The 20,270-nt window shown below is 38.5% G+C and overlaps 1 protein-coding gene across 2 annotated transcripts in view; it reads right to left on the reverse strand.

Moving 5' to 3' along the window:
• Positions 1-13,262: 13,262 nt before the first annotated feature.
• TGFBR1 (transforming growth factor beta receptor 1) overlaps positions 13,263-20,270 on the reverse strand; it is a 67,980-nt gene continuing 60,972 nt past the window's right edge. For both annotated transcript variants that reach the window (XM_068551968.1, XM_068551967.1), the window contains exon 9: positions 13,263-17,540. In XM_068551968.1, coding sequence (XP_068408069.1) covers positions 17,415-17,540 — 126 coding nt within the window. In that variant the 3' untranslated portion in view covers positions 13,263-17,414. The remainder of the gene's footprint in view (positions 17,541-20,270) is intronic.

The raw sequence follows: 20,270 nt of genomic DNA on the forward strand, positions 1-20,270 counted from the left end.
CATTCCATCAATGTATGAAGAGTTTAGTTTCTCATCCTCACCAACACTTAGTATTGTTTTTTAAAAAAAATTATTACTATAGTCATTCTAGTATGGAGTAGTTGCTTATTATGGTTTTAATTTTATCAATAGTCTTAAGAAATTGTTTATTAGCTATTCGTATATCTTGGCAAAATGTCTATAAAGCTTTCTGACCATTTTTAATTAGATCATTTGTCTTGAATTATAAGAATTCTCTGTGTATTCTAAATACAAGTCTTTTATCAGCTACATGATTTGTAAACTTTTTCTGTCAATCTTTGATTCATCTTTTCTCTTGAAAGTAATTTTTAAATTTTTTATTTCAGTTTAGTTGATTTACAATTTTGTGTTAGTTTCAGGTGTACAGCAAAGCAATTCAGTTATACATATATTCATTCTTTTTCAGATTCTTTTCCCATATAGGGTATTACATAATACTGAGTAGAGTTCCCTGTGCTATACAGTAGGTCCTGTTGGTTATCTATTTTATATATAGTAATGTGTATGTGTTAATCCCAACCTCCTAATTTATCCCTCCTCCTCCCACCCCCCCGCCAATTTCCCCTTTGGTAACCATAAGTTTGTTTTCGAAATCTGTGAATCTGCATCTGTTTTGTAAATAAGTTCATTTGTATCATATTTTTAAATTAGATTACACATATGAGTGATATCATATGACATTTGTCTTTGTCTGACTTACTTCACTTAGTATGATAATCTCTAGGTCCATCCATGTTGCTGCAGATGGTATTATTTTGCTTTTTTTATGCCTGAGTAATATTCCATTGTACATATGTACCACATCTTCTTTATCCATTCATCTGTCGATGGACATTTGGGTTGCTTCCATGTCTTGGCTATTGTAAACGTGCTGTAATGAACATTGGGGTGCATGTGTCTTTTCGAATTATGGTTTTCTCCAGATATATGCCCAGGAGTGGGATTGCTGGATCATATGGTAGTTCTACTTTTAGTTTTTTAAGGAACCTCCGTACTGTTCTCCATAGTGGTTGTATCAATTTACATTCCCACCAAAAGTGTAGGAGGGTTCCCTTTTCTCCACACCCTCTCCAGCATTTATTGTTTGTTGACTTTTTGATGGCCATTCTGACTGATGTGAGGTGATACCTCATTGTAGTTTAGATTTGCTTTTCTCATAATTAGTGATGTTGAGCACCTTTTCGTGTGCATTTTGGCCATCTGTATGTCTTCTTTGGGGAAATGTCTATTTGGATCTTCTGCCCATTTTCAAATGGGTTGTTTGGGGTTTTTTTGCTTTTTTTGCTTTTTGGTATAGAGCTGCATGAGCTGTTTGTATATTTTGGAAATTAAGACCTTGTCGGTCACTTCATTTGCAAATATTTTCTCCCATTCTGTGGGTTGTCTTTTCGTTTCCTTTGCTGTGCAAAAGCTTTTAAGTTTAATTAGGTCCCATTTGTTTATTTTTGTTTTTATTTTCATTACTCTAGGAGGTGGATCAAAAAAGATATTGCTGTGATTTATATCAAAGAGTGTTATGCCTATGTTTTCTTCTAAGAGTTTTATAGCATCCAGCCTTACATTTAGGCCTTTAATCCATTTTGAGTATATTTTTGTGTATGGTGTTAGAGAATGTTCTAATTTCATTCTCTTACACGTAGCCGTCCAGTTTTCGCATCACCACTTATTGAGGAGGCTTCTCTTCTCCATTGTATATTCTTGCCTCCTTTGTCATAGATTAATTGACCATAGGAGCGTGGGTTCATTTCTGGGCATTCTGTCCTGTTCCATTGATCTATATTTCTGTTTTTGCGCCAGTACCATACTGTTTTGATTACTGTAGTTTTGATTATTGAAGTCAGTAAGCCTGATTCCTCCAGCTCCGTTTCTCTTTCTCAGGACTGCTTTGGCTATTCGGGGTCTTTTGTGTCTCCATACAAATTTTAAAAGTTTTTGTTCTAGTTCTGTGAAAAATGCCATTGGTACTTTGATAGGGATTGCATTGAATCTGTAGATTGTCTTAGGTAGTATGGTCATTTTGATAATGTTGATTCTTCCAGTCCAAGAAAATGGTATATCTTTCCATCTGTTTGTGTCATCTTTGATTTCTTTCATCAGCATCTTATAGTTTTCAGAGTACAGGTCTTTTGCCTCCTTAGGTAGGTTTACTCCTAGGTATTTTATTCTTTTTGATGTGATGGTAAATAGGATTGTTTCCTTAATTTCTCTTCCTGATCTTTCATTGTTAGTGTGTAAGAATGCTAGGGATTTCTGTGTATTAATTTTGTATCCTCCAACTTTACCAAATTCATTGAGCTCTAGTAGTTTTCTGGTAGCATCTTTAGGATTTTCTATGTATATTATCATGTCATCTACGAACAGTGACAGTTTTACTTCTTTTTTTCCAATTTGGATTCCTTTTATTTCTTTTTCATGTCTGATTGCCATGGCTAGGACTTCCAAAACTATGTTGAATAAAAGCGGCGAGAGTGGACATGCTTGTCTTGTTCCTGATCTTAGAGGGACTGCTTTCAGCTTTTCACTGTTGAGAATGGTGTTAGCTGTGGGTTTGTCATATGTGGCCTTTATTATGTTGAGGTAAGTTCCCTCTATGCCCACTTTCTGGAGAGTTTTTATGATAAATGGGTGCTGAATTTTGTCAAATGCTTTTTCTGCGTCTATTGAGATGATCATATGGTTTTTATTCTTCAGTTTATTAATGTGGAATATCACACCGATTGATTTGTGTATATTGAAAAATCCTTGCATCCCTGGGATAAATCCCATTTGATCATGCTGTATGATCCTTTTAATGTATTGTTGGATTTGGTTTGCTATTGTTTTGTTGAGGATTTTTGTGTCTATGTTCATCAGCGATATTGGCCTGTAATTTTCTTTTTTTGTGGTGTCTTTGTCCGGTTTTGGTAGCCAGGTGATGGTGGCCTCATAGAATGAGCTTGGGAGTATTCCTTCCTCTGCAGTTTTTGGAGGAGTTTCAGAAGGATAGGTGTAACCCTTCTCTAAATGTTTGATAGAATTCACCTGTGAAGCCATCTGGTCCTGGACTTTTGTTTGTTGGAAGTTTTTAAATCACTGTTTCAATTTCAGTACTTGTGATTGGTCTGTTCATATTTTCTATTTCTTCCTGGTTCAGTCTTGGACGTTTGTACCTTTCTGAGAATTGGTCCATTTCTTCTAGGTTGTCCATTTTATTGGCCCATAGCTGTTTGCAGTAGTCTCTTATGATCCTTTTTATTTCTGTGGTGTAAGTTGTAACTTCTCCTTTTTCATTTCTAATCTTATTGATTTGAGCCCTCTACCTTTTTTTCTTGATGAGTCTGGCTAAAGGTTTATGAACTTTATCTTTTCAAAGACCCAGCTTTTAGTTTCATTGATCTTTTCTGTTGTTTTCTTCGTTTCTATTTCATTTATTTCTGCTCTGATCTTTATGATTTATTTCCTTCTAATTTTGGGTTTGGTTTGTTCTTCTTTCTGTAGTTGATTTAGGTGTAAAGTTAGGTTATTTGAGATTTTTCTTGTTTCCTGAGGTAAGATTGTATTGCTACAAACTTCCCTCTTAGAACTCTTATGCTGCGTCCCATGGGTTTTGGATTGTCATGTTTTTGTTGTCATTTGTCTCTAGGTATTTTTTTTTATTTCTTTTTGATTTCTTCAGTGATCCATTGGTTGTTTAGCAACATATTGTTTAGACTCCACGTGTTTGTGTGTTTTACATTTTTTTTCTTGTGGTTGATTTCTAATCTCATAGCGCTGTGGTCAGAACGGTGCTTGATATGACTTCAGTTTTCTTAAATTTACTGAGGCTTGATTTCTGGCCCAAGATGGAATCTATCCTGGAGAATGTTCCATGTGCACTTGAGAAGAAAGTGTATTCTGCTGCTTTCAGATGGAACGTTCTATAAATATAAATTAAGTCCATCTGGTCTAATGTGTCATTTTTTTTAAAAAATATTTATTTATTTTTAATTTTTGGCTGTGTTGGGTCTTCGTTTCTGTGCGAGGGCTTTCTCTAGTTGCGGCAAGCGGGGGCCACTCTTCATCGCGGTGCGCGGGCCTCTCACTATCGCAGCCTCTCTTGTTGCGGAGCACAGGCTCCAGATGCACAGGCTCAGTAATTGTGGCTCACGGGCCTAGTTGCTCCGCGGCATATGGGATCTTCCCAGACCAGGGCTCGAACCCATGTCCCCTGCATTGGCAGGCAGATTCTCAACCACTGCGCCACCAGGGAAGCCCTAATGTGTCATTTAAGTCCTTGTTTCCTTATTGATTTTCTGTCTGGATGATCTGTCTATTGGTGAAAGTGGGGTGTTAAAGTCCCCCACTATTATTATGTTACTGTCGATTTCTCCTTTTATGGATGTTAGAATTTGCCTTAGATATTGAGGTGCTCCTATGTTGGGTGCATATATATTTACAATTGTTATATCTTTTTCTTGGATTGATCCTTTGATCATTATGTAGTGTCCTTCTTTGTCTCTAGTAACAGTCTTTATTTTAAAGTCTATTTTGTCAGCTGAGTATTGGTACTCCAGCTTTCTTTTGATTTCTATTTGCATGGAATAGCTTTTTCCATCCCCTCACTTTCAGTCTGTATATGTCCTTAGATCTGAAGTGGGTCTCTTGTAGACAGCATATATATAGGTTTTGTTTTTGTATCTATTTAGCCAGTCTCTGTCTTTTCGTTAGAGCATTTAATCTATTTACATTTAAGGTAATTATTGATATGTATATTCTTATTACCATTTTGTTAATTGCTTTGAATTTGCTTTTATAGGTCTTTTTTCTTCCCTTGTTTTGTTCTTTTGTGATTTGTTGACTATCTTTAGTGTTGTGTTTGGATTGCTTTTTCTTTTTTGTGTATCTGTTGTAGGTTTTCAGTTTGTGGTTCCTATGAGGTCTTGATATAGCAGTCTTTGTATATACACGACTGTTTTAAGTTGCTGGTCTCTTAATTTCCAATGCATTTCCAATATCCTGCATTTGTACTCTCTTCACAGTTGCTGGTTTTGATATCATATTTGTGTGTGGATGATTTCCTACCTTTACTTTATGTTTGCCTTTACTGGTGAGCTTTCCCATTTGTAATTTTCTTGTTTCTACTTATGGCCTTTTCTTTTCTGCCTAGAGAAGTTCCTTTAGGATTTGTTGTAAAGCTGGTCTGGTGGTGCTGAATTCTTTAGCTTTTGCTCGTCTGTAAAGCTTTTGATTTTTCTGTTGAATCTGAATGAGAGCCTTGCTGGGTAGAGTACTCTTGGTTGTAGGTTTTTACCTTTCATCACTTCACATATATTGTGCCACTCCCTTCTGGCCAGCAGAGTTTCTGCTGAAAAATCAGCTGACAACCTTATGGGGATTCCCTTGTATGTTATTTGTCGATTTTTCCCTTGTTGCTTTTAATATTTTTTCTGTGTCTTTAGTTTTTGTGAGTTTGATATGTGTCTGGGTGTGTTCCTCCTTGGGTTTATCTTGTACGGTACTCTCTGCGCTTCCTGTACTTGAGTGTTTCCTCTCTCATGTTAGGGAAGTTTTTGTCTATAATCTCTTCAAATATTTTCTCAGGCCTTTCTCTCGCTCTTCTCCTTCTGGACCCCTATAATGTGAATGTTGGTGTGTTTTATGTTGTCCCAGAGGTCTCTGAGACTGTTCTCATTTCTTTTCGTTCTTTTTTCTTTATTCTGTTCCACAGCAGTGATTTCCACCAGCCTGTCTTCCAGTTCACTTATTCATTGTTTTGCCTCATTTATTCTGGTATTGATTCCTTGTAGTGTATTTTTCATTTCAGTATTGTCCATTTCTGTTTGTTTGTTCTTTAAATCTTCTGGCTCTTTGTTAAACTCTTTAAATCTTCTAGCTCTTTGTTAAACATTTCTTGTATCTTCTCGGTCTGTGTCTCCATTCTTTTTCCAAGATCCTGGATCATCTTTACTATTATTACTCTAAATTCTTTTTCCGGTAGATTGCCTATCTCCACTTCACCTAGTTGTTCTTTTGGGTTTGTATCTTGTTCCTTCATCTGGAGCATATTTCTCTGCCATCTAATTTTGTCCAATTTTCTGTGTTTGTGGTCTCCTTTCCACAGGCTGCAGGATCGTAGCTCCTCTTGCTTTTGGTGTCTGCCCCCTGGTGGGTGAGGTTGGTCCTAGGTCTTGTGCAGGCTTCCTGTTGGGAGGGACTGGTGCCTGCCCACTGGTGGGTGGAGCTGGGTCTTGTCCCTCTGGTGGACAGAGCTGTGTAAAGGGGTGTGTCTAGAGGTGGCTTGGAGATCAGTACAGCTTTAGGCAGCCTGTCTGCTGATGGGTGGGGCTGTGTTCCTATCCTGCTGGTTGTTTGGCCTGAGGTGTTCCAGCACTGGAGCCTGCAGGCTGTTGGGTAGGGCCAGGTCTTGGTGCCAAAATGGCGACCTCCTGGAGAGCACACACTGATCAGTATTTCCTGGGGCCTCTACCACCAGCGTCCTTGCCCCCACCAGTGATCCACAGCCAGCCCCTGCCTCCCCAGGAGACCCTCCAAGACTCGCAGGTAGGTCTAGCCCAGGCTTCTATGGAGTTACTGCTTTGTGCTGGTCCCAGTGCATGTGAAACCTTGTGTGTGCCCTCCAGGATTGGAGCCCCTGTTTCCCCCAGTCCTGTGGAGCTCCTGCACTCAAGCCCCGCTGGCCTTCAAAGCCAAATGCTCTGGGGGTTCCTCCTCCCAATGCCAGACCCTCAGGCTAGGGCACCTGACATGATGCTCAGAACTCTCTTGTGGGAGAACCTCTGTGATATAATTATTTTCCAATATGTGGGTCACCCACCTGGTGGGTATGGAATTTGATTATGTCGCAGAAGCGCCCCCCTTACCATCTCATTGTGGCTTCTTCTTTGTCTTTGAATGTAAAATACCTTTTTTCGGTAGGTTCCAGTCTTTTTTGGTTGTTCAGCAGTGAGTTATGATTTTGGTGTTTTTGTGAGAGAAGGTGAGCTCAAGTCCTTCTGCCATCTTGTCCAGAATTGAAGGGCTGTTTTTAGTTTGGATGCTTGCTGCCTCTTTCCTCAGCATGTGCTGGCCATTATCCCCTTGATGTGGCGTGTGCAGGTGGAGTGGCACTTGTGTGCTCCTGGGATGGCGGGGGCAGGGCTTGGCTCCTGCTTGTCATCACATAGGGGTGGCTGTGGCCCACACACTCCTGGGACCGAGTGGGGCAGGGCTTGGCAGCTGCTTTCGAGTCTCATAATGGCAGCAGCGGCCCATGCCTGCCTCTGGAGCCCACGATGGTGGTGGCGACCTGCCCCCACCCCCAGAGCTCCCGTAGGTGGTGTCCTATTGCCTGAGAGCACTCACAGGGAAAGAAGCCCTTATGGTGGTCCCACCTCGCTCCTTGTATGCCCCCCAACAATGGCACCTTGCCTCACTGGTGGGCCCAGGCTCCTTCTGAGTACACCCTCAGTTGCCACAGTCCAGCCTCTTCAGGCTGTCTCCTCGCAATCAACCCTGCTCCTCTCCCTGGGTCTGACCTCTGAAGCCTGAGCTTCAGCCCCCAGCCCCCAGCCCCCACCCACACCGACAGATGAGCATCTCATGCTGGGGAGTGCAGGGTGGTGGTGCCGACCTTCTGTGCAGATTACTCCCCATTTTGCCATTCTCAGACTGGTTGCTGCACTCTCCTTCTAGGCTCTGAAGCTCCCCCTCCATCCAGACGGGTCTCGCCGCTGGTGAGGGGCTTCCCAGGGTGCGGGAACCTTTCCTCCTTCACAGCTCCTTCCCTGGGGTGCAGGCCCCGTCCCAATTCCTTTCTTTTTCATTTTGTTCTACCCAGCTACGTGGAGGTTTTCTTGCCCTTCTGGAAGTCAGAGGTCTTCTGGTAGCATTCAGCAGATGTTCTGTGTGAATCATTCTACTTGTAGGTGTGTTTTTAATGTTTTTGTGGGAGGAGGTGAGCTTCACGTCCTACCCCTCCACCACCTTGATCCCATCCAACAGTAATTATTTTTAAGCCCCAAAGATTTTAATTTTGAAGTCATTTATCAACATGGTTTTAATTTTGCTTTTGGTGTCACATTGAAGTCTTTACCTAACCCAAGGTCATGAAGATTTTCTCCCATTTTCTTCTAGAAGTTGTACAGCCTTTGCTTTTATCTTTAGGTCTATAATAAGCTAAGGGTCTAAATAACTCTCTCTTCCTGTCCTTTTTATTTCTTTTTCCATATTGGTATCCAGTAGTCCCAGCACCGCTTATTGAAGACTGATCTTTCTCACATTGAAATGTCTTGGCACATATGTCAAATCAATTTTTCATATATGTAAGGGTTTATTTCTGGACTGTTAATCCTGTTACATTGCTTTATCTGCCTATCCTGATGCCAGCAAACACTGTCTTGATTATTGCAGCTTTTTAAGTTTGAAATTGGGTAGGGTAATTCCTCAGTTTTTTTTTTTTTTTAAATCATTCTGGCCGTTTTAGATACTTTGTATTTCCAGTCAAGTCTTAGGATCAGCTTGTCAATTTCTAAACAAACAAAAAAGCCTGCTGGAATATTGATAGGGATTGAGTTGAAGCTAGAGAACAATTTGGGGAGAATTACCATTATAAGAGTATTGAATCTTTTAGTCCACAAATATGGGACATTTTCCCATTTATTTAGATCTTTCTCTCAGCAACTTTTTTTTTTTTAAATAAATAAATTTATTTATTTATTTTTGGCTCCATTGGGTCTTCATTGCTGCACGTGGGCTTTCTTTAGTTGTGGCGAGTGGGGGCTACTCTTTGTTGCCTTGCACAGGCTTCTCATTGCAGTGGCTTCTCTTGTTGCAGAGCACAGGCTTTAGGCACGCAGGCTTCAGTAGTTGTGGCCTGCAGGCTCAGTAGTTGTGGCCCGCAGGCTCAGTAGTTGTGGCGCATGGGCTTAGTTGCTCTGCGGCATGTGGGATCTTCCCGGACCAGGGTTCGAACCCGTGTCCCCTGCATTGGCAGGTGGATTCTTAACCACTGTGCCACCAGGGAAAACCCTCTCAGAAACTTTTATAATTTTTCAGTGAAATTTATTCTTGTATTCTTAATGCTATTGTGCGTGGAAGTTTTTTAATTTTAAGAGGATTGCTCATTGCTAATAGAGAATTTCAATTGATTTTTATATATTCATCTTGTATCATACAACCTTGCAATTTATCCTAGTAGCTTTTTTGTGGATTCTTTAGGATCATACAAGATCATGTCATTTGTGCATAGTTTTACTTTTTCAAATTTGAATGCCTTTAATCTTTGGCAGGGGTTGGGGGAAGGGAGATCAGGAACTGGATAGAACCTCCACTACAGTGTTGCATAAAAATGAGTGGATATTTTTGCTTGCTCCTGATTTCAGAAGAAAAGCTCTCTTTTATCACTAAGTTTATTAGCTGGGGGATTGTCATAGATTGAAAAAATTCTTCACTTAGGTTGAGGAAGGTGCCTTACATTCCTAGTTTGGGTTTTTATCATGAATGGGTTTTATGGCATAGTATGTGCTCTTTCCTGGAGACTGTTCCATGTGGACTTGAAAAGAATGTGTGTTCTGCTGTGGTGGTTGGTCTACACATGTCAGGACAAGTTGGGTGATGACATTCTCTTTTTTGCTTTTTGTCGAGTTGTTCTATCAATTATTGAGAATGTGATATTAATCTCCAAATATCATTGCTGAATTGTCCACTTCTCCTTCAATTGTGTCACTTTTTTCTCCATGTATTTGTTTTTAGGTGCATATACATTAATAGCTGTTATATCTGAAACCAAGCAGGACCCTGCAGTCCCCTCCCAGGGACAGACCCCCATGTTCCCCACCCCTTCTTTGTAGAAAAGCTTTAGCCTCCAAGGCCTTCCCCAAGTACCAAAGGGCAAATTTAATCAGAAGTGAGAAAATGCAGAAACAAAAGAAAACAGTCAAGCAAGGCAAAATAATATATCTATAGAACAGAGTCAAGGACCTTTATTTCCTCCTCAGGGGCTATAGATAATATCCTGAGGCATATCCATGAATTGTTTTGCAGATACTAAAACCCCTACCAGCTGGAAGAAGTTAACTGCATTCTGACCACAAGCATGTAGACCCCAGACCATTGGGAACCAGAAAGTTGATGATTGAGAGTCCCAAAACATCACCCTGTTGCCTCACCACCAACCAGTCAGAATTATGCATGAACTGATCACTGACCCTATGGCCCTCCCCCTCACTTTGTCTTTAAAAACCCTTCCTTAAAATCCACTGGGGAGTTCGAGTCTTTTGGGCACGAGCTGCCCGTTCTTGCTTGGCCCCACACTGGGTGCCTTGCAATAAACACTGTACTTTCCTTCACCACAACCTGGTGTCACTAGGTTGGCTTTACCGCATGCAGGCAAGCGAACCCAAGCTTGGTTGGGTAACATATCTCCCTCATATACTGACCCTTTATCATTTGAAATGTCCTCTATTTCTAGTAATTTGTTTCAAATCCCACTTTGTCTGACATTATCCATTCTGGCTCCCCTATGGTTTCTGTTTGCATGGTATATATTTTTTTCCATACTTTTATACTATTTGTCTTTGAATCCAAAGTGTCTCTTGTAGATACCATATAGTTAAGTCTTGCTTTTTTATCCATTACGACAGTTTCTACCTTATGATTGGACTAAATACTTGAATCAAATTTAATGAAATCATTGGTATGGTTAGATTTATGGCTACCATTTTACTATGTTTTCTAAATGTCTCATGTTTTTGCATCTCCATCTTTCTATTGCTGCCTTCTTTTGTGTTATTATTTAGTGTGCCATTTTTTAAAAAAATATTTATTTGGCTGCGCCAGGTCTTTAGTTGCAGTACACGGGATCTTCGTTGTGGCGTGTGGGATCTTTTGGTTGCAGCATGCAGGATCTTTCGGTTGCAGAATGCGGGATCTAGTTCTCTAACCAGGGATCGAACCTGGGCCCCCTGCATTGGGAGCATGGAGTCTTAACTGCTGGACCACCAGGCAAGTCCCTAGTGTGCCATTTAGATTTGTTTTCTTAAACTGTATTTTGAGTGTTTTAGTGGTTGCTGTAGGGACTACAGTATGTATTTTAATTAACCAAAATCTTCAGATTAATACTAATGTAATTCCAATAAAATACAGAATCCCCCTTTGTTCCAGTATAGTTCCATTTCCTACCCACTCCTTTGTGCTATTATTGTAATGTACATTGCATCTGTGTAATAAAACCAACAATACAGTATTATTATTTGTGTCATACAATAACATGCCATTTAAAGAGAAAATACGTATTGTGGTAGGCAGATGTCTCCTCAAGGTTCCCATCCTTTGTTTATTCAATCAAGGTTCTGCTGTGAAAGGATTTTACAAATGAAATTGAGGTTACTAAATAGGGAAATTGGGCCTTTCTGGATAATCTAGGCTAATGTAACCACATGATCCCTGAAAAGCTGAAGAAGAAAGTAGAAGATTCCATTGGAGAGAGATGCGGTGGAAAGGAGAAGCAGAGGAAAGATGGAGAGAAGGGGAGATTAGAGATATGAAGTGTGAGAAGGACTGGAACTGCTTTTGCTGTCTTTGAAGATGGCAGTGGGGACCAAGGAATGTAAGTGCTTTCTAGAAGCGAAGAACAACCCCTGCCTGACAAGTCCCCAAGGAAATGGGGATGTCAGTCCTACAACCACATGGAACTGAATTCTGCCAACGACCTGAATAAGCTTGGAAGTCAATTCATCCTGAGCCTCCAGAAAGGAATGTAGCACACCCAATGCATTGATTTTTTTTTTTTTTGGACTTCTGAAATATGCAGCAGAGAACCAGCTGAGCCACTTTATACCTGGACTTCAGAAATGTGACATCATCATAAGTAGGTGTTATTTTAAGTCAGTACATTTGTAGTAATTTGTTACAGCAGCAATACATTTATACAGTCTTTTATTTTTCCCATTTCCAGTACTCTTTATTTCATTCTGTGGATTCAAGTTACCACCTGGTATCATTTTCATTCTGAAGAATTTCTTTTAGTATTTCCTGTAAGGTAGATCTACAGGGAACAAATCATTTTAGTCTTATTTTGCCACTTTTTTTTTTTGGTCTTCATTTTTGAAAGCTGGTTTAGTGGTATCCAAATCCTGTAATTCTCAACAGTCTAGGGTCCCTTTCCCTTCCTTGAAATACTTAAGTTGCCAATATCCCTTTCTTATAATTCTATTCTTTCATAATAGGAAAGAAAATAGTCATCTTAAGTTTCTTCTTTTTTCCATTTCTCTTTAACTCACACTAAGAATCCTTTATTTCCACAATGATTTAATATTATTTAACTGAATATTTTCTAACTCGTAAAAGTCATACATGGCTGAGCCCTAGCTTTTGTAACATCAGATTTTCTACTCACTTTTTCGGAATAGCCCCCCTGTTTTCTAAATCCTCAATTATGAAACAAAAAAAGCAGAGTTGCAGGCCATATATGTAAAATCACTTTCTCCAAGTTATGAAACCCCAGGGGCAGAAGAGGTGATAAAGAGATAAAGCTAGTTCTGCTTTCTCTGAATCTATGATGTTTTAAAAATAATCTCACTTTCTTCTAACTTCCAACAAAAGCTCTACATCCTAGTGATATGTCTTTATTATGAAGGAAAAAAAAAAATCCCTAAATCCAGTCTCTGAATTGAAGTGACTAGTCTTTAATGCAAGAACAATCTGATCTGCAAAACCTCTCCCAGAGTCCATCGAGGGCTTGGGGATAACATCTCCCCTCTCTACCACTACTTCCTTAGTTCTCTTATCAGCCAAGTTCTCACTCCCAGGAGACTGACTGTTCAAATCTACTTAAAAAAACAAAAAACAAAACAAAACAAACAAACAAAACTTACTTCTACAAATTATTTCTCACAAATCCTTAAATTAGGAAAAGAAGGAAAAATAAGGTAAAACTTAGAAGGTGAAAATACTCTAAATTTCCTTTGAAAATCATTGAAAAACTTTCACACCGCTTTAACACGAACTTAGCAAATTTGCTGAGCCAGAGGCAAAGCAGTTCGCATGTAGACATGTCCCATCCTGTCCACTGACAGATCAATAACCTCCAAGCATGTGGAAAGAAGCCTCCACACACACAGATGCACCTGTGTGCACCTGTGGGGACTTCTCAAACATGTTCTGATACTGTAACCTGTACCAGGTAGTCATCCAAAGATTCTAGTCTCTATTTACAGCAACTACATTTCGTAACAGCATGGCTCACTCCAATATACACACTTTATTTTAAATTATGCCACTAGCACTTGGGAAAAAAAGTAATTTATTTGCATTGCTTCCATTTTTCTACTGTAGTGTTAGGACTTGACATAAGCATTATTCTTCTACTTCCTATTTACAGTTCATTCAGAATATTACTACAAATACAATATACAGTTTAAAAAAAGTTATGGGGAAGTGCAGTTTTCGTTTTTCTCTCCTCTTTAGAGGATTCTCAAAATCATCCAACTTAAATGAAAATTTATATGGACATTTTCTGTACACATCTTATAGGCCAGAGATTACAGTGATAAAGCCAGAAGGATTTTGCACAAATACAATAAAATATAGAAATCAAAGTATAGATGTTATTTGGGGTACAAATATAAACAATACAGTACCATTTGAGTAATTCAGCAACATAATACTCATACTTTATAGAAATAAAACTGCAAACCTGGAGAATGCTCTGACAAATATTAAACATCATATATACAATGAGGTAAATGTACCTTGGTCTCTCAAGAGGTAATTTAAGTTTAAAGCAACTGACATTTTGAAGCATCTCCTTGACATATAAAGAAATACCAAACACCCCATTCCATTGGCACAATGTGAAAAAGGGATATCAAAACATGGTTCATGATATTCAATTCACAAAATTCATTTAAAAATAAAAACATTCACTGAAGTTCTTTTTAAGCTTTAAGAAACTGGTTGAATGTTATTAACCACATTTTTTAAAGTTTACAATTACAAATAAGACTGCATAATAGGGTTGGAAAGTTTAAATGTACTGACAATCCTCAGAATGTCCTAGAAGTCCAGCATTTCTAGAGAGAGGGCCCATGGGTATCCCAGCATTGCAAAACACTCAAGAAGCTGTAGTACATGTCATGAGCTATTCTTTAGACTCTCAAAAACATCTGAATTGGCATTTTCTGCCAAGCTGTGACAGAACCAGTATTTGGACTCTCTACCATCTGGAGCCAGAACACTGCCATGGTCAAGAAACAGTTTACTTAAAACCACTCTTTCAGTGCAGGGGTAAAAATAAACTCTTGATATGACATGTCTAATGGAATACTAATTTTGTTGTGCATTTTAATTAGCACTTTGCCGTTTTGTTTTACAAAATATTCTGTATGTGACAGTTCTTTAATGTAGAGGGGGGAAAAAAAGGTAACTCATGCATGAGCTGCAAAATGGCCAAGTGACCAGTGAAATTTTTTAAGAACTGAAATTTGGAATTCTTGATGACCATGGCACTGTATCCTACTCAAGGCACTTCCTGAGCACTATCATTACAGCATAACTAGAGGCTCAGCTCTTTGGACCTTACCCTGTCCTATGGAAGATACAACTGGCTACTGCTTCATTGCCACAGCTACCACCTTGCTGCCATCCCACTCTGAGTCAGGGACCAGCAGGAAGGCAGTTTGGGAGAGAGAGAGCTGAGATATGAAGAAAGGACCAGGAATGTCTACACCCCACTAGGTCATACCCGACCCCCATCCCCGTTCCTCTGGGGATACTAACAAAGTGGACGTGGACAGATAATTTGCCTGACGGTATATTTTAGCCAAGTTGAAACTTGGAAAGTGAGCATCTGAAGATAGGCAGTATAAACAAAGGTTTGTCTTTTTAAATAATAAAATTAATTCTCAAATTTTTCTGCAGTTATAGCCACAGTAATCATGATCTATAAATCTTTTAAGTTACTTTCATTTTCAATACTAGCCAATTGGCGTTATCAAACCATCATTAGCCAAAAAAATGGAATTAGCTAGAGTAACATGTAAACCCAATTTAGAACTAAATTCCAACTTTTAAAAAATTCCCTGATTCATCAAAAGTACATTTTATCCATTTAGGCAAGAACAGTAAAATTGTAACTTATTTTTTGACTTAATAAAGAATATCTTCAGCAAAAGTTGATTACCTTATATGAAAGTGAGAAATCATGTATCACAACTTTAAATCAGAGAAGAACTTTTGGTATGTTCTTAAAATTATATAAAAATAGCTTTAGTGATTAACATGCATTGGTCCCCTGGATTTCATAAAGCAGATCTGGTAGGCTTGTAAATGGCCAAAAAAAATTTTAAAGTACCTGATTATAGAGCTAGAGATTATTAAACAGGAAATCTAACACAATTATAAAAAACAAACCTCTCAAACTCACTCATTTGCTTTGATGAAATCATGGTAACTACAAAAAAACCTCAAATTTGGACTCAAAATATTAACCTCTAAACATATTTTCCTCATGATGTTTTTAAACACATGAAATTGACACTAAATTCCTATGTAATATGTCATTCATTCTGAAATTACTTTGGCTTTAAGACCAAATAGTCTTTCAGATTTGTTCTATGTATAAGAGATAAGACATTAACAGAATGCAGCTCAGTCAGCATAAATGGCCACTATCTCTTACCAAAATACTGTACAGGTTATTCTGACCCTTTCATCAGGAAATTGATAGCACTATAAGGTGAATGTCTTGCCTCACAGCTATGATAGGTTCCCCACCCCCACCCCCAGATTAAGATCACAGTGATAAAGAGGACTTTGAAAACTGTAAAAATCTTGCAGACTTTTTAGCACTGGAAGTAAAACCAGTTATTATAAGCTAGTTTCAACTTAATGTGAGAAGACCGTGACAAATTTGCTTTAAACATTTAATTTGACCGAAAACATCTGTAAATGGAGAACCTCTCCTCAGAATATTCCTTAGCTACCACTTTCCCAAATATCAAGGGTGCACCGAATTCATTCCATAACCATGTGAATTAGGCATTTGCAGTATCTGCACAGAGAAGGAAAGACTGAATTAAAAGCTGCCTTCCTCAAAGTGTAGTGAGACCTCAAAACCACACTAACTCTAACCTTAGGTACAAAGACAGAAAATCCACAGAACGTTGACTCCTACACAACAAATGTGACTCTCACACACTTGTTATCTATTCAAATTATTAACTACCTTTACTTTCCAAGAAAAAGGCCTGTTATTTAACATTAACCATATTCTAATTTTAAATGTAGTTCATTTCTTAAAAAAATAACACTGTCTTTGATCAGATAAAGAAAAAAATGGCTTACAGAATGCCACACAACTTTTCACAAGCAGCTAGACAAACTTTCCCTTTTAGAAAAATTAGTCTGTATGCTACAGATTTTAAATTATTAAAGTACTATAAGCATCTAGAGTGCCACTTGATTTTTTTAAAGTATACTTAGATAACACAATTAAAATGCAAAAGCTTGACGTGAGAATATTCAAACATGACCATGATAACAATTTACCAATTAATGCCACTTCATTTCTTTAGTGGTTTAAGCACATTTTGGTAGGAAAAAGGCATTTTCAAAATGGAATACCAAATGACATACCAGAAAAACTCTTCCAAAAAACAAAACAGAAAAAGTCTGGGTTATCCAGGTAAATAAACTTCTGAATTAAAACACTACACGTTTTAACACACAGAGACAGACTTTAAGCAGTTCTACTCATTTCCATTAGAAAGACACAGAGGTGGCACTTACTGGTATAGTACAATCCCATTTTGAAGGCATGTAATGTTCTGAATATGTGAAAGAACAATAATAATATACAAAATACAATTGCATAAATTATGTTCCTCACTACTATATGAGGTCATTTTTTAGACTCAAGATAAGAGTTTTATAAGTGTTAGTTTTAAGATCCTGAAAATTATAGAACAGTACATTCAAAGTCTGCATCAAGGAAACTCTTTAGTGGTTCAGAATCCTCTGAGAATGTACTAACCAGGAGTAAATCACTTTCTTTAAAAATAAGAAATGTTTCATATAACTCAGCAATTCAGCTCCTTTACCCTTAAAGATGATCTTCAGCACAGCAGAGTTACCTAAAGTTAAGACCAGCAATCATTTAAAAAAACAAGTTTTGTGTTAATATAAAATAAAGGTAGACCACACAACATTTTGTAACTGTCCTGGGAAAGAATCGTTCATAGTGCACAGAAAGGACCCCACATGGCTGTTTCCTGGGTCCACAGAAATCCTGGGATGTTTTTAGTTGACCTTATTACATTGTTGCAAAAGGAAGCAATATCCTTCTGTTCCCTCTCAGTGAGGTAGAACAACTGACCTCCCAAATTAAAACCCAGGAGCAGATCTGAAGAAAAAGTAGAGTTCAGGCAAAGCTGCAGAATTTACATTTTGATGCCTTCCTGCTGACTGAGCTGTGACAATGTTTTCTTAATCCGCAGAGCTGTAAGCCTAGCTGCTCCATTGGCATACCAACATTCTCTCATAATTTTAGCCATCACTCTCAAGGCCTACAAGAAAAGACAAGAAAGATCATTGACGCATGCACGACTTTTAACTGATCTGGATAATAATCTTTACCTGTACATTTTCTTTTTAAATAACATACATACAAGTATTTCTGTTTCAGCATTACTTGTAATAGCAAATGAGTAGAAATGACCTAAATACCCATCAACAGGGTACTGGTGCCAGCAGCTGGAAACCAGATGGACAAGGGGTGATTTACTTTGCAGACTGAAAAGGCTGAATACTAAAGCAGAGTTGTTCAAGGCAAAGAAGGAACCTGACTCACCATGAAATGCCCCCCAGAACTGAGGAATTAACTGCATCAAGTACCCGTGGGGTGAAGTTCAGGCTAAAAATAGGATCAGCCAAAGGAGCCAGAACCCCAGATAGCTGCCCCCCCAACAACCTCACACAGCTGGGTGACTTGCCCCACCCCCACCCCAGCAGAAGACGAGAGGTTCGCACCTGAGGGAGTAGAACAGAGATTTCTGTCTTGGGGAACATGGCGAAGTTCCACACTGACAACACACTGAACGCTAAGACCATAAACTTTCTTCTGAAAACACAGCCACTGACTTTACATACTCCTCCAGGTAAGAGACTGGAAGAGTCTTTCGCCCAAGAGGAAAAGCCTGAAGAGACTGACGTCAGTGGTTCCCCAAGGAAGCAACCCAGTTACATCACGCTCACATCACAGTTGATGATGATAAGCTCCATTCGTGTGCACAAAGCTTCCCATCAGCTTTCAGTGCCCCTTTTATACGTGAAGAGTATGAGCTTGATCAAACATTTGAGGAAAGTAATATGAAACGCAGAAGTTGACACAAACAGAAAAAAGCACCTTGGAGAAAACAGAAGGTGTATAGAAAGAAGACAGTATCAACAATCTATCATTAATATCCTCAAAAAGATAAAAGAAAACATTGATATTGGACTTATCGATAATTTTTTGGTTTTTGTTTGGGTTTAGAAAAGCTTTACAGAACTAGAAGATACACCTGAATAATAATAATAATAATAAACTCAAAAGCTGATACATCTCCCAGAAAGTTGAGAAAAAAACCCCAAAGAGATGGATAATAGGAGGGAAAAGATAAGAAAATTAGAATGCCTGTTCAGGACATCTACATTCATAACCAGAGTTGAACAAAAAGAACAGAGGAAAATGGAAAGGAACACATCAAGGAAATACTTGAGGAAAATTCCCTAGAAATGAACAGTTGTTTCCAGATAAAAATGACCAAGGGCCCAGCCCATACATAAATTCATCCAACAAACTGAGTGCCTATAATCTACTAGATAACCATCCTAGGTGTTAGGGAACTAACAGCAGTGAGCTAACAGACAAAACTTCTGCTCTCATAAAGCTGATATTCTAGAAGGCTAAAGCATATAATTAATAAATAAGCAAAATACATGGACTGTCAGCGGTAGGTGCTAAGGAGAAACATCGTTTAGAGAAGGAGATAAAATATGCCAGGGAGGGAAGGTGCTATTTTAAATAGGTTGAGAGGTAATGTCTCACTGACAAGGTAACATCTGAGCAGAGAGCTGAAAGAAGGGGAAAATGAGCAAACCAAGAAACAGGAAGATGTGGGATCCAGGAAGGAGGATTCATCATAAAAGAGGCAAAGGGAATCACAGATGAAAGGTGAGGGATATCCCAAGATGAAAGCTGGCCTAGAGAACACCCAGTCCAGACTGGAAAAAGTCAGAGGGTTCTGAAGACGCTTCTGTAGGTATCCTATCAGTTTCAAATTCTTGATGTGTTTCAGCTATTGAGAGGAGATTTGTAAAACCCTAGAAAAGTGAAAGATTGAGTTAGTGATAAGTACATTGAAAACTAGCCAAATGGAGAAAAAAACAAAAATGCCAGTGATGGCATTAATACAGCATGCTGTGACAGTAAGTGCAAATTGCATGTGCATTTTTAATGTTAACTGCTAACTTTCCTTCATGCTTAAAAAGCCATCTGTTTAATACTAATCTGCTCTAATCACTGAATGAGTACATGAGTAATTCCAATTTGTAAATGCTTTGTAGTATCAAGATCAAATTTTTAAAAGACGAGATCTAGCCCAATTCCATTCGTTAAAACGTGCAGATTCTGTGAGCACACAATATATTTTATCTGGGCCTGGATACTTGATTTGGTTGGAGGTAGCCAAGGAACTCTCTTGATGTCAAAGGTGTCTACTGAGGCCTACATTATTTTAAGATGTAAAATCAACTACTTAAGTAACCAGCTTTTTATTCTTCCTAAACTACAAAACATCAAATCTGGAGGGAAATGCTTTGTTTCACCAATATTATAATAGTATTATAATAGTAACAGCTAGCAATTTAGGACAGATTAAATAAAATTTTTCTTATGAATTCTTTAAAGGTACAACTACAAAAATATTTCTAAAACTTTTTGTAAGAGCTGGGATTGAAAAGCTCAGACACTGCTAGAAAGCACTTTCCCCAAATTCCTGGTGAATAGTCATATAGGCAGTGAGATGAATAAAATGTAAAATCATCTGAACCATCTTCATAATCATCCAAATCCCTCATTTTACAAAAAGGCATATTAAGGTCCAGAGAACAGAAGTGGTTTGCCCAAAGTCAGACTCTGAAATGGTAGCCAGGCTGATCTAGAATACAGGCCTCCTAATTCCATCCAGCACTCATCCCACCATTCTGGGCTGCCCTGATTGAAGGGAAGCTTTAATTAAAAATGTTGTAGGAGC

Source organism: Eschrichtius robustus, chromosome 10 (genome assembly GCF_028021215.1).
Source record: "Eschrichtius robustus isolate mEscRob2 chromosome 10, mEscRob2.pri, whole genome shotgun sequence".
Lineage (NCBI taxonomy): Eukaryota > Metazoa > Chordata > Mammalia > Artiodactyla > Eschrichtiidae > Eschrichtius > Eschrichtius robustus.